This window comes from Thunnus maccoyii, chromosome 23 (assembly GCF_910596095.1).
Source record: "Thunnus maccoyii chromosome 23, fThuMac1.1, whole genome shotgun sequence".
Classification (NCBI taxonomy): Eukaryota; Metazoa; Chordata; class Actinopteri; order Scombriformes; family Scombridae; genus Thunnus; species Thunnus maccoyii.
This window is the reverse complement of record NC_056555.1, coordinates 3,694,820-3,709,668: the sequence shown is the minus strand read 5'-3', so window position 1 is coordinate 3,709,668 and position 14,849 is coordinate 3,694,820. Positions and strand designations below refer to the sequence as shown.

The window sequence follows — 14,849 nt, the reverse complement described above, 5'->3', positions numbered from 1 at the left end:
CACGGGGTCTCTGCTGATGTAACGGTGGGTTAGACAGCTGTTTCACAACCCCCACATACACACCCCCTACCACCATCACCATCACCCACCCCCCCACAGGTTCTCCTAATTAACGGGGAGGAAGTGGACTGAGCGAGGGTGTTAGGGTGAGACGGGGCAGCACCTGGCTGTGCGTTCACACCTCCACTCACTTCTGCCTCAAAGCACACCACAGCTGGAGCTCTCTGAGCGCACAGATATGCTTTCTCCCCCTCTCTCCCTCTCTGTGTTGTGCTGAATCCCAGCTCACTCACACGTTTATTTATGCACACACACACACACACACACACACACACACACACACACACAATCCTCTAATCTTTTCCCATGTACCGTATGCTCCACACTGCTCATAACTAGATAGACTGCCTTTGTATAAATGATGCTACAGCACTTGTGCGTTTTATAAATCTTGATGAGATTAAATAATAATTCCCATGTATTAGTTTTGGCCATCATTTCTACTAGTTATTATCACAAGTGTGAAGTATCTGCTCAAATGATGGGTTGTAATGGATCTTTTTGACAGTTAGTTATTTCCTATGTTTCCCAGAATGCATTTAGACAAACCCCCTTAGAGAACTTGGCTGAACTTGTTAAGCTCCAGCTGTGGGGTTTACATGTGCATTATACAGAGAAAGAACTATCCATATTATCCACCATTGAAGGTGAATACAGCAATATGCTCTCTGACTGATGCTTTCTGCTCCCAGACCTTATTGTTGCTGCACTGGAAATATGCTGTGTTGTAGGGGAGATTTTTTCTTTTAATCCAGGAATATCTGACACTTTACCTGTTTGCTCAGCTGCATGTGCTCAAACACACAATCACACACAAGCACACAAAATGAGATAGGGCTGTGTTGTGATATGCATGGTATCAGTTTTAGGGGTTTAAATTCCACACGGTTCATCTGCACTGTAAATGTTTGCACTTTTACTGCTCTGTAGACCAGTTAGAATAAGAGAATTCAAAAAACTGTCAATTTGTTCAATTAAAAAAGTTTAAAAAATTTCAATTAACACCAAAACACAGTAAAACTTATGTTTGCTCTGACATTCCATACAGTGTATCCATATATATTTACTATAATTTGCAGAGGTTTAGAGCTATCAGATGTAACTCATCCCAATCCAATGGAACCCAATGACAATGAAAGTGCTATATAATTACATAAAAACAGTAATGTTTCTCTCCTAATTGAAGTCCTGAAGTTAACATTACAGCCTCTAACAGCTGCTTTGCTGGTGGGCAGAAAATATGCAATCCTACATCCTTCTGGCCAGCTACTGCTGAAGTAGCTAGTTTAGCATGAGAACATCCTATCAAGGAAAATGCCCTCTATCCCAGAAACACATTACTGTATGTACATTTAAAAAACCCCAGCATGAATAGCAGAAATAAAATTTCATCATGTTACCTTCAATAAACATCACAACAATGGTATGGTTATCAGCAATTAAAAAGGCCACGGTAGGGGAGAAAACTACAGAGGAGACGATTGTAAACCTGAGACCATTAAACCTGCATTCTCTCTAATGATCAGCAGGGGGCGACTCCACTGGCACCAAAAAGAACTCCGTTTGTATAGAAGTCTATGAGAAAATGACCCTACTTCTCTCTTGATTTATTACCTCAGTAAACAGTTCCCTAATGAGTTTATGGTCTCAATCGCTAGTTTTCAAGTCTTCTTCAAAATAGCATGATGTTCAATTTGTAAATTACGGTCCCATTTAGAGTGAAATAGACAATAAAGCAGCGTATGCTTTAAGGCGTAGCTACCTTGTGATTGACAAGTCGCTACCACGTCAGTGTGTAAGGTGCTGTACTTGAACCCTGGGGAGCTCCAGCTCCACACTCTTGTTCAAATATGGTCACTTCTCATCACTTCTGGCTCCAAAAATCCAAGATGATGATGGTCAAAATGCCAAACTCGAGGCTTCAGAATGGGAGTTCACAAACCAATGGGTGATGTCACGGTAGCTACGTCCATTATTTTTATACAGCCTATGTGCGGTTATCATGTTATAGGTGGTGATATTTATGTTTTTTATATTTATATACACTGGTTTCATCTTTAACAATGTGTTGTATTTTAAAAAGCGTGTTATATTATCAATTTTTTAAGTTATCTGTAGAAATTGTTTGAGAAACAGCATTTGAATTTGTTAAAGAAATTAGTGAAATCAGAGTGCAGCTGGAATGGTCAGACTCTGTTCACGGGGCCATGGGACGGACAGGGGTAGTAAAGCTAGCACTGGTGCTGGCAAGCTTCGCCAAAAGTAATTTTAACCTACTTTAGTTTAGCTCAAGTTAATATTTTTATTTGTCAGGGACCATGTGCAAAAAACTTTGATCTCATACAAGGAGAAGAGATGCTTTGTAACACACTTAACTACTAAGACATGGTCATACCCAACATCAAGGCTTGTTGAACGATTAGTGACATCTGGTTTATTTGGATGTTGATATTTTTACAGATGCAGATGAGTGTGCACAGGTTTCGGATGATTGCCACATCGACGTCCTCTGCCAGAACACGGTTAAAGAAAGTAACATTAGTACAATGAGTTGGGAAATGTAGATTATTTGTGAAGTTACTGTTGTAACTTTAATTCATATCCAAACTAAATATAATCAATTAAGAATTGTTTGACATATTGATCCTGATTTTAGTGCAATTACGCTGAACTGCCTGTTTAACTAACTATTGTCTTTGTTGCTTTGCCATAACATGGGCGTTGAGTTTATTTGAGTCAGTGTAAGTTTTTTTATTTTTCATTTATCCCACGTCATACCCCCCCCCCATCAAAGGACAAATATTAACATTAGTCATGTTAGTAAATTGCGAAACGCATGGGGCTCATTGTGTCATTTATTTTGTATTTATTTTTCTTGCTCAATAGTGTACTTTGGGGTTGCTCACCAGGTTTCTATATTCAGATGTCGCTAATGTCGAGGTGAAGTTTATATGGATTCATGTTTCTATTTTTAGGCACATGAAAACCTGAGCAGGGACAGTATAGGCATTGATTCCTCTTTTTTTTTTACCACTGTATCTCTTTTGCATTTAGAGCTAAGGTGAGTCAAATGGTCAGCTTAGTAGGTGGTAACTTAGAGTAAACTTAATTGAGAAGTTTTTCAGATTAAAAACATTATTTCAATGACATTTGATGACTATATTTCCAACATGTTCCACAGGACCTCCCGGACATATTTCTTGGCAAAAGCAATTAAAAACATGACAATGATAGCAGCACTTTTTGTGCACTTTTTTTTTTTTTTTTTAACCAAAACCCAAAATGCAAACATTGTGTTTGGGCAAACTGCAGCAGATTTTCCCCTAAACTCACAGCAAAACAGTACTATAGATAGGAGAAAAATATGTTTGATTGCATTTTTGGTTGAACTTGCCCTTTAAATTTAAAATCCCCTTAAATACCTTCTGCATAATTATGCAGCTCTGTTGTCTTTGCTCGTGGCTCTATAGCATATGATTTATTATATTGGATAGACACACACACACACACTCAGTCTGAAGGAGGCGTCCTGAATAACAAGGAGACGGCAGAAAATTCAGGCTTTTCAGGAATATGATCTTTTTCCCATAAAGCGTCTGTCTGAGCAGATCTGTCCTGCCAGCCACTTTTTACTACATCACCTCACACACTCCAACATTTGAATCAGTGTTTATGTGTGTCTTAGTGTGTGTGGGAGCTGTACTCTGCATCAATGGAGCTTGAATGTCAACTGAGTTTTATTACGTCACTGTTCTGCATATTGGATGCTCGTGTGTGTGTGTGTGTGTGTGTGTGTCAACCATCCCTTTGCCTCTTGACCGTACGCTGAAATCTATCGAACTCCCCCCGGTGATGAGGCAACAGCTCATGATAGGGATGCCAAATGAAGACAGATGGTGGACGAGAGTTGACCCCTGACCCCAGTGATTAGATATGGGCGCTGTAATTGGCCGGCTGTGTTTTCCATCAACAGGCATTATGGGCCACTTTGCCGGCCAGCGCCATTAGTCGCTCGGCTATTCCTGGAAGCACCTGGAAGCCACAGAGCCTTTGTGCTCGCTCTCTCCATCCCTCTTGTTGTCTCTGCTTCTTCATTCTCTGCATCAGTTCATATCAGTGTATAATCAGTCAACAGTCAAGTAAACATGCAGTGGATAATGAGAAATTGGATAAAACTTATGGTTTGACAAAGGCTTTATACTCCACAATTCTCTCTTGAGTGCATTGGCTCAGAAATGTATGATCTATCAACACTGTTATCTCTCGTTATTCATCTTATCAGACTTTCTTTCCAGAGCACCTGTATTTATTCAGAGACCTCCGGATGCACTCTTTATACATATTCTTGGATGTTAAGTGCTATTTTAGGTTATGAGGTGTCATGACCCTCATATACGCAAATCTGCTTTGCTTCCCTCACAGATTACACAATTTCACAATTAGGGATTTTGCAAGTTGGTCCACAGGATCAAAAGAGCCAATTAATGCACTGTTTGTGCCATCATTTTCAATGATCATTTTAGTTAAAAATAGTTCATTAGTAGTGGATCAGACGTCATATAGCCCCAATCACTCATATAACTTGTTCCGATCCTGTGTTCTTTGTGGTCTGGGTGCAAGAGCAATCAGTTACAGCATATTTCAGATAAAAAACTACATCATACCCTGTGCTGCAATCAAGTAACCCACAGAGTGGCACAAACAATTAACAGTGGCAAGAAGCTTAAAATATTGATGTTAACTCACAGTTGGCAAGAGAGGCAGGGAGAGTCGGTTTCGGGAAAAAAGTGTCTGCTTTTCTGGATGCTGCTTTTGATTGAAAACTGCCTTTGAACCTCAGTTTAGCATTACAGGAATAATCAGTTGCAAAACATTGGCAGTGAATTTTCGCAAAGCTCAACTTAATTTAGCTAAAGAGACTTACATGAAGGAACTGACCATTCATAGCATAGCATGACCATATACAGCTAAATTTGCTGCTGCTGTTTAAGAGAACTCTCAAAGAATCTGAGGAGCAATAGTTAAGCTGGGATAACGAATCTTCCTGATTACGGCCACATGACGCACAGAGGGAACTAATTCGTACGACGTGTTGTCCGACCTCGTCAGAAGGCAAAAATGATTATAGCTGTTCTGAGGGGTTGTGAGATGAGTAATGGGAGAGGAAAGAAGAAAAAACAAAGCTCTGAAACACAAATTTGTTTTCAGTTTTTGGACTTTTTCTCTAATCTTTGATTTTTGGTGAAATTTTTGATCATTTGGACATTTATTGAAATGAAAGCATGTGAGAAGTTTAGAGGGAAAAATCACTATTTGGTGGAGCTGTTAACAACTCATAGACATGTGAAATGTGACCCCAACTACACACTGCCTTTTGTAAGACATCAAAAGCCAAAAAGTTTGGAAACCACTGGTTTCATCTTTAACAATGTGTTGTATTTTAAAAGCTTGTTATATTATCAATTGTGTCAAATCTAGGGAGAGTACAATATTTCCCTCTGAAATGTAGTGGAGTGGAAGTATAAAGTAGCATTAAATGGAAATACTCAAGTAAAGTACAAGTACCTCAAAATTGTACTGAAGTACAGTACTTGAGTAAATGTACTTAGTTACTTCCCACCAGTGCTAGTCAGCTGGCAGCCAAACAGCTGAAGGAATGAATCAGCCAGATTCAACTTTTTTGCTGGACAATCATGTATTTTTCTGCAAAACTCTCTGCCTCCAAACTCCCACTGCATCAACACAGTGATCTCATTGAAATGAGTGAGAAGACATTTTTGACTCAGTGCTTAAATCTGTCAGAAAAAAGCCTTGATGTTAATGCAGGCCTACTTCAGGCTGACTGTGCAGCTGTTTGCATCTGCATCGGCAGATACTTGATATTAAAAGACATGGATCAGGTTCAAGGACAAAAACACTTGATAGGGACTCTAAACACTGATAAAGATTGACTTTAAGTCCAGTTTTTGAAAACTTTGATATTTCCTTATTAAAAAACGGGTGTTTCACAGATATTTCCCAGGAAAAATCATTTATCTTACAGTAAGTGATGCATATTTCAGAAAAAGAACAGTGTAGTTAGCATGAGCAGTAAAAGCCACCATTACTGAGCAGACAAAACAAGGATGTTAAATACAACAACCTTCAGTTCATCAGTAGAAGAATCTAAGAAAACAGACTGAGGAGTTAGAGTGTTTGATTGACATCTGATTCTGGTGAAGTAAAGTGCAGAATCACCACAGCAATGAGAGCCGAGCGCTGCAGCAGCTGCCAAAGAAAGCAACAGTGTAAAGTAGTTTGACTTTTCACATCAGGAAATTGCTGGGCTAAGGCCAAAAACCACATGGATCTTTGTCAAGATCGAAAAGGTCTGTGTTCAGAATATCAATAAGTCTTGTGAATTGCTATATTTGGAATCAGTATAAATGTCCAGGCGTTATTATTCACTTTTATTTTACTAAAGAAAGCAACACGAACATGGGTTTTATTGATTATCACATTATTAATGTGCAGTTTAGAGGTTCCAGGGGGACGTGGCCTGTGTGACTCCACATAGAAAAAAACTCTGGCTCACTGTTGTGCTTTTGTAACGGCTGGGATTTGAGCCCCGGTGACCAAGGGAGACGACCTGTGCTCTCAGCCTCTGCTACACTTCCGCACTACAAATTAGAAGCTTGCAGGCTGCATTGTTCCACCAGGAGCAGGCTCCTCGCTCGTCCTGCAGGATTCGGCGGGATCACCTCCCAGCCACTGCTGACTGCTGCCCATGGGTGTTCTCCTTTTTATCTCCTGTCTTCTGAGTGCTCCCATCAGGATTGTGTCCTCAGAGGAGTCATTTTCTCCAGTGAATCTGCTTCCCTGAAAGCCTCTGAAATTTGATCTGGCGTTTATGAACGCTGCCCTCTCTGTAGACTTTTCCACGAGCTGATACCGCCGGCTCGTTATGGAAAAATGTGAACTTTTATCCCTGTGCTGTCAAATGAAGAGTATGTGGGAGGAGCTGTGTATCAGTCAAGCCTGCTTTACTGCACATGTGTTGGTGTATGTGTGTGTGTGTGTATCTTTGCCAAAGATGTCTCCCTGTTTATAGAAAGATGTAGCAAAATGGTCTAATCAACAAAGTATTGTGCACTTGTTTATCAAGCTGGTAATTATAAATAAAAAGGACTGAGAGATGAATCATTGAGAATTAAAGGGAATTAGCTTTTTTTAAGGTTCAGGGTAGGAAAGACTACGAGCTTTAGGAGATTAGGGGTGAGATTCCTGCAGCAAAAAAAAAAATCCATTTCAATATTTCAAAATGGCTTGTGTGCTAGAATGAATTTTGGAGGCAAAAAAAAAAGTTGGGGAACTTTTTCGAACTCTCACTTGTAGAGTCAGTGTCCTGTTAACAAGGTTTTTTAAAGTGTATGATGATCTGGAGGGATGAGTGGACTGGCTGGTTGCCACAGAGCTGTCAGACGCCCTGCGAAAGCCCCCCTGTGTTTACTCAGCATTTGTCACTTACAGGCTAATTGATTGGTTTTCATCAGTACTGCCCATTGCACCATTCTCCTCCCTCTCATTATGTGTTTTAACACCAGCGCTTGCCTATTCCCTCTCCATTCACACTAACATCTGTGTGTGTGTGTGTGTGTGTATATTTGTGCTCTGGGTCTCAGCTGAGCATTTATATGACTATGTGCTGAAGCAAGTAGTTAAATGAGAAGCAGGTAAAGGAAACATCACCTTGAGCACTGGTAATAGTACCATGAAACACAGGTATTGACTCTGTAGTCAATATGTAGCTGCTTTTATTTTTTTCTATTTATATCGCAAACAAACTGAGCATAGATAATGACATATTGAATTCCAATGTTTCACAATTAAAGTGCAGTTTAATAAAAGAAACTTTGGCTGTGCAAGATTGTAACACTGATATTTCACACAAAAGCGTGCACATTCAAGGTTAAAGAATAACTTAACACCCCCCTTGAAAATCTTGTTTTTGCTGACCTCCAGTGGTGAAACGTTTCAGCTTGCTGTAGTGATGCACAGGTGTACTCCAGGATCACTGTGACATCACTGTTGGGTGTGGTTACAGGTGGCAAAGTGGACACTTCTGATCACACGCATCAGAGGTAAAACTGACTTTTTTTTTTAGCGTATTTTCTTTTCCACACATTCTTCTTCCTTGTCAAAGCATAGCGCCTACAATACCCACAATGCAGTGGGTATTGAGGCACTTGATCAGATTTCACACAGAAATCTGATCAAGACAGAAAAGGCTTTATACTACTTTTCCACATTTGCAGTAGTACTTATACTAGTACTTGGGGTCATCAATTATTACCATTGGTGCTACCAGGTGCAGTCATATTAACACCAATCACCGTATATATTTGCTCTCTCCTTTTCACTTCAATTGAAGCCCGTATGACTGACAAATCAAGGTTCCGTTTGTGTTCTTGCAATCTCAGGCCAGCTTCAGCAGATTTGAAGGCTTGGGATTTATTTTAACAGAAATAGTGATGCATTGTGTGTGTAAGTTGAGGTTATTATTCTAACTAGATGCAATAGAAATGTGTTTTTTGCATGTACAATTGTAAGAAGTGCCCTTGCTTCAGACTGGATTGTACTCGCAGCTTGTCCCTGACTAGGAGCCACAGTGACGAACGCCTGACCTGCTTTACAGAGACAGAGATGGAGGGAGAAAGGGCATCTCATGGGAAGAATGGATGGCGAGGGAGAGTGCAGGTGGGAGGGCGAGAGGGAGAAGTGGCAGACAATTACTAGGCCATTGTCTGCCTGGCGTCTGCACCTTCGTCATCAGTCAGCCGCTCTCCTCACTGGCTAGATACAGACATACACACACATACATATCTAAATTCACACACACATGCAACCCACCTAACACAGATTCCGTCTGTGTACTCCCCGCCTCTCCTGTCTCTCTGTCTCAGCTCAGACTCAGTGGAGCGGGTCAGATTCATTGAGGCTCAGGCTTTATATATAGACACAGTGACCTCATGCCAGCATCTCCAACCAGGTTCCTTGTCAATTTTTGACAGATGATGTCTGGCCCTGCTGGGTGGAAATGTCACTCAGGAAAAGCTGACAGGGATCAAAGAAATTCTGTGTAGCTTGAGCTCTCACTCCACACCTGCACTGTAAGAAACTTACATGATTTTCAAGCGTATTGGACTTCTGCATTGGCTTCAATTCCAAGCTATGGTTGGAGTAGTCTGCTGTCAAATGTTAACTGCTAAAGTTAGCAAGCTGTAGGATGTTGAGAAGGTCCACATTATCCATCTATGAAACCGTCTGACAACTTAAAAGGTTAAAAAAAAAAAAGATAACATAATCCAAAGAGCTGTCGAGTCCCAAACCAGCTGCAGTGAAGAACTTTGGCACCTAGACTAGGGGTCAACTGATATGTTTTTTTCAGGGCCAATACCAATTATTAGCAATCAAGGAGACTGATGACCAACATTAAGAACCTACATTTGCAGTAAAAATGAAAATCTTGATATCAAAATTTAGAATGCACAACTGTGCTTCATTTATCACAGCAAAACAGCTTTGGAAAGCCTTTAGTTGATTAAATTATATAAAGGCAGTGGTGGAAAGTAACTAAGTACATTTACTCAAGTACTGCCCTTAAGTACAATTTTGAGGTACTTGTACTTTACTTGAGTATTTCCATTTGATGCTACTTTATACTTCCACTCCACTACATTTCAGAGAGAATATTGCACCTTCTACTCCACTACATTTATTTGACAGCTTTAGTTACTTTTTTGATTAAAATTTTACATGAAATAACATAATGATGAGTTTTATAATTTACAACACATTGTTAAAGATTGAACCAGCGGTTCCCAAACTGTTTGGCTTGTGGCCCCTTACAAAAAATCAGTGTGTATTTCTGTCTCTTTGTCATGTTTCAGATGTCTTTGAGTTGTTTATGGTTCTGCTAAAGAGACATTTTCCCTTACATGGTTTCAAATAAATGACTGTTTAAAGTCCAAAGAGGTGAAACTCTCCAGTATTTCACAAAAACAAAAAGTTCTGAACATTTAATCCAAATTCAATTTTATGTAGCAGAACTATCTCTTTTCTTCTTTCCTACCCAATCTATCATCTCAACACCCTTCAGATTTATTTTATAACCCACACAAAGCAGTTCAAACTGGCTCCACCTCGAGTAGCTACAACAATAAAATGCTGCCTATGCATTGACTTATCAGTACTAATAATATACTTTGTTATATTTATTTAATATATCAGTTATAGTCTGATTTTCTGCAAAACGAGTACTTTTACTTTAATACTTTCAGAAAATTTAGCTGGTAATACTTCTGCACTTTTACTTAAGTAGGATTTTAAATGCAGGACTTTAGCTTGTAATGAAGTATTTTTACACTGTATTGGTACTTTTACTTCATTAAAGGATCTGAGTACTTATCCCACCACTGTTTAAATGTTATATATTGACAAGATGTCATAGCAGGGAAGCCGTCATTCAAAACTAGGCTACCTCATTACTAATGATTACTATGGCTGAATATGTTTAATAGCAATAGAATTGACTATACAACTCTGACAACTGTACACCATCTAGGCAGTCCATGCATGGATTAACACAGTCCTTAGATACTGTTCCATTACATCTATAGTCTCTAACAACAATCCTGCACCTCTCCTAACAGTTACAAGAAACAGCTTCAGGACACACTTCAGTAACATTACTAGTAGTCGTGGGTTGAGACTGAGAGTATGACCAGTCCTGGTAAGTGACGTGCAAGAAATAACGTTATAGCCTATCAATTTTTTGCTGTAGTCAGATGGCTAAATAATGGCTCAACAAATTAACTTGTTGACGTTCGCTATTGTGTTCAAGTTAGCTCCACAAGACTCAACATTAGCCTAACTTACGTTATATCACCACAACAAAGTGCATTATTTGGGCATTTTCAGCAGTGTAACTGGGAAACTGGGGCATGTTTGTCATCATAGAAATAGATCATAAGATTGTGGTGTTTTTGAAACTTCAGCTCAGAGGATTGTGATGTTTATTGCAACTTTGGCAATATCTACTGCCTTACCTTTGAAACACAGCTGCGCTCGCTCACCAGAGCTGCTCTAGTCTGCAGATGCTTCTCTGTGCCGTCTGTAGCACAGTAGCATGCACAGCCTTCAGTGTTGATAGACTATTACCTGTGATGTGTCACCATGATTTTTTACAGTAGTGTGTTGATTACTGTGTGTTTAGGCCTAATTTACAATACTATAATAAAAATATTCACAGTAATTAACTGTGCAGAAACAGTAAATTACTGTTTACAGCCATTTTTTACAGTGTGAGATTTACAGCATGTGGATGTGCAGACATTTTCTGGGTCTTTATATCATTGCGCACACACACACACACACACACACACAACTGTCTGTGTGAGTTATAACAGTAAAAGAAAATATCCGTCCTAATTATTGGCCTTGACTTGATAACCAGGCGGTTGCTTTCTGGCTTGTTCTTGACAACGCAGCCGGCCACACTCTAAGTCTGGGTAATGGAATGTGAAATGCTATAGTTAAAAAAAAATAAAAATGTCTAGATTCTTTCTGGTTTTGCCCTGATATCCAAGCTCTTGAATAAGCACACATGGTTGTTATTTTGGGACACGATCGAGTGGAAATGGCCGCTGAAGTCTGTTAAAACTCCTTTTATCTACTTTCAGAGTCAAATTTGAGACTTCTGTTTTCTGCTCTTTAACTAATACATTTTAATGTGGCTGTCAATCAGATGTCAGCCACATTCACGCACCATTTAATATGGTTACAAGTTATGATGCAAAAGTTTGGGAAGTCATGTTTGTAATGTAGCTGCACTTTGGGTCCATTACCCAGAGGAGCTGTGTGGAAAAGTTGCTTACTTCTTTTTTTTTGGACAAATGGACAGTAGATCTTTAAATCAAGCTGGCATGTAAGTCTTTTTCACGACAGACATTTTGACTTCTAATCTCTGCAAAAATACAGGTGCAAGTGCAAGCAATAAAAATAAAGGTTTCACTCCAATTAACTATTCAGTAAACCTTGGCAGTGAGCCAGCATGCACAATACCAGGGCCCTTTAACAAGAAAATCTAGGTGGAATTCAGCCATCGTTAATGTTATTCATTACACCTGTGTTACTTACTGCTATTTCAGCTATGAAATGTCAAAAATGTCATTAATTTAAAAGAGTTGGCTTATGTGTTGGCAAGTTGTTACATACAGCAGACATGGAGCAAGATTAGAATTCATTTGGAGTTGTGTTTTTTGGCCACCCGACACATGTAAGTCTCTATTTCACTCTTCGTCTTCGTCTCTGTCAACTGAGAAAAATATCTGAGTCATGTTAGCTTGCTAGCTGCTAACTTTGTCTTTCTGTTGTTTGGTGCTGAGCAGTGAATATCTCAGTCTTGTAGCCTATAGTGCATTGCAAAAAAAAGAATTGCTTCCTTGTTTTTTAATTTTGTGAGTGGGGTCAAAGAGCTGACAGTCACTAATGGGACATCTTATTGCCTTTTGAAGTAACAATTTCTTACAACCAGCAGCCAAGAAGCATAAGCCTAATGAATGTACTGCAAGTCTCATTTTCAATCTCTCATTCCTGTTTTGGTCTCCACCAAAAGATGAAAAATATGAGTCATTACGTTAGCTTGCTATCCGCTAGCGTTAACTTTGTCTTTCTGTCACACAGTGGGTTTACTAGAGCTTGTTAACATGTTGTTTATTTAAAACATCCCGGAATAGAACAGAATAGCTTGTAGAGATGAGAGATTTAGAGGCTTAACATGCTAGATAATGTTGCTTGTAGTTTTGTGGTGACTGGGGGACAAAGGAACCTCAAACAAGCTAACATACATGGACCTGACATTCTATCGCCTTGTAAATTTGTTATGGCTAACATGTTAGCAAACATAGCATAGCAGTGCAAAATTAGCATTTATTTGGGTTCAGGCCACTTGACAAATGTAATGTCTAACATGTACTCTCCTCTTTTGGTCCCACCAGTTTATGAGAAAAATATCATTATGTCAAGCTTGCTAGCTTCTAACTTTTTCGTTTGGTGTCGGGCAGCGTACAGTGGATTTGTTAGAGCTTGTTTGCCATGCTGTTTCTGTATTGTGTCAACAGTCTCAACAGTTCCTTGTAAGTGTCCCAGTAATCAGTGCCAGTGAGACAGCATGTACAATACCACGGCCGTTGTTAATGTTATTAATCACACCTGTGTTTTTCCTGCTATGACATGTCAAAATATCTGTAATGATAAAGGCCATTTATCACCTCATGAAAATGGTTACCATGTTTGCAAGTAAACACACATAATGTCAGACACCCAGCAGACACAAAGCAACATTGGAGCTATTTCTGCCCACATGAAGAATGTAAGTCATATCAACTCTCCTTTTAACTTTGTGTTGGTCTTCACCAAAGTTATAACAAGGTGTTAGATGTTCAACTTGTTTGCAACAGCTGGCTCATTCTCTCTGCCATTTGGTAAATAGCAGGGCGCATACAGTGGGTTTCTCAACAGATTCTAGTAGCCTTTGAAGATTAGAGAATTGTTTAACAACATGAGAACTCGAAATGTCAGACAAAATGTCCTGCGGTTTTTAAAGTTATATTTTTTGGGGCTTAGAGGAACCTCAGAGAACACGCTGACAGACACACAGATCTCACTGATTTATTAAGTTGTTATGGCTGACATGCTGACAGCTCATGTAGCTACACATCAGCAGCCAAGAAGAAACATTAGCATTTATTTGGAATCATGTTTCTGGCCACCTGACTGTAAGTCCAATATTCACTACTACTATTACTCCTTTTAGCTGTGTTTGGGAAGAAACATATCTATCTGTCTAGCTGCTAAATGTTCCACTTTCTTAAGCAGCTAGTAGCTAATGTTGTGTGTTTGTGGGGTTTGGTGCTTTGCAGGAAGTGGTACCAGTGGTGAGACTGAATCATACAGTAAATGTGCTCTAAAACCAAAACAATTAACTAAAAGATGCTAGACTGCTGATTGGGGTGATAATACCCTGTGGGTTTGACCATTGTCCCGTAACATGCACTCATGTACTCACTAATTTGATGTCATTAAGTTCATAAAGTACGTAGGAAAAATGCGTATAATGGCTGCAAAAACAAGCGCACATGTGTGTGTGTCATCAAATTGGATGTTATTATCTGTTCATACATCAGATCTTGCAAATGTGCAGTTTTTGTCCTACTTTGTTACATTGCTCCGTGTCAGCCTGTTTACATAAATTCTGATTCCGATGGTCGATACTAACATAAAAGTCATGACGTTGAAAATATAAAATTTAGAAATGCTGCATGAAATGAAAGCAGCATCCCCTCTCCTGCCCTCCTCCCTCCCTTTTCACCTCCCCTCCCTCTGGCCTTCAGTTAGAGGGCATGGGGCCGTCAGTGAAGGCGCCTAATTCACTTGATGAGACGTGGAGCATAAACATTTCCCCGGCAATTAGAAAACGTGTGTATGTGAGCGGAAGCAGCAGCCAGTCCGAAGCTGTCGGGGCACCGCTGTCAGATGTCAACAACAGCTCAGGGGCAGGAAGTGGCACCGTTTGGGGCCAACTAGACCCTACGAGGCACCTTCCTCTTCCCTCCACCAACCTCTCCCACCTCCCCGTAATCTCTCTGACACACAGACACACATACACACACCTACACATACTTCAAACCCTCTATCCTATTCTCTCCATCACCTCAATGCACACCACTATCCAAACAGTTTATCCTCTT

General features: G+C 39.7%; 1 protein-coding gene across 7 annotated transcripts in view; it reads left to right on the top strand.

Annotated features, from left to right (window-relative positions):
* The window catches only part of scube1 (signal peptide, CUB domain, EGF-like 1), a 124,544-nt gene that overhangs the window by 9,021 nt on the left and 100,674 nt on the right, over window positions 1-14,849 (top strand). The window contains exons 1-2 of one of the 7 annotated variants that reach the window (XM_042403397.1): window positions 11,979-12,025; window positions 13,419-13,471. The exons of 2 other annotated variants lie outside the window; for them this stretch is intronic. In XM_042403397.1, the coding sequence (XP_042259331.1) occupies window positions 11,994-12,025; window positions 13,419-13,471 (85 nt within the window). In that variant the 5' untranslated portion in view covers window positions 11,979-11,993. Of the gene's footprint in view, window positions 1-11,968; window positions 12,026-12,185; window positions 12,377-12,403; window positions 12,667-13,418; window positions 13,472-13,752; window positions 13,878-14,849 lie in introns of those variants that run through there. 4 more of the 7 variants (XM_042403399.1, XM_042403396.1, XM_042403398.1 and 1 more) reach the window with 4 other exon arrangements.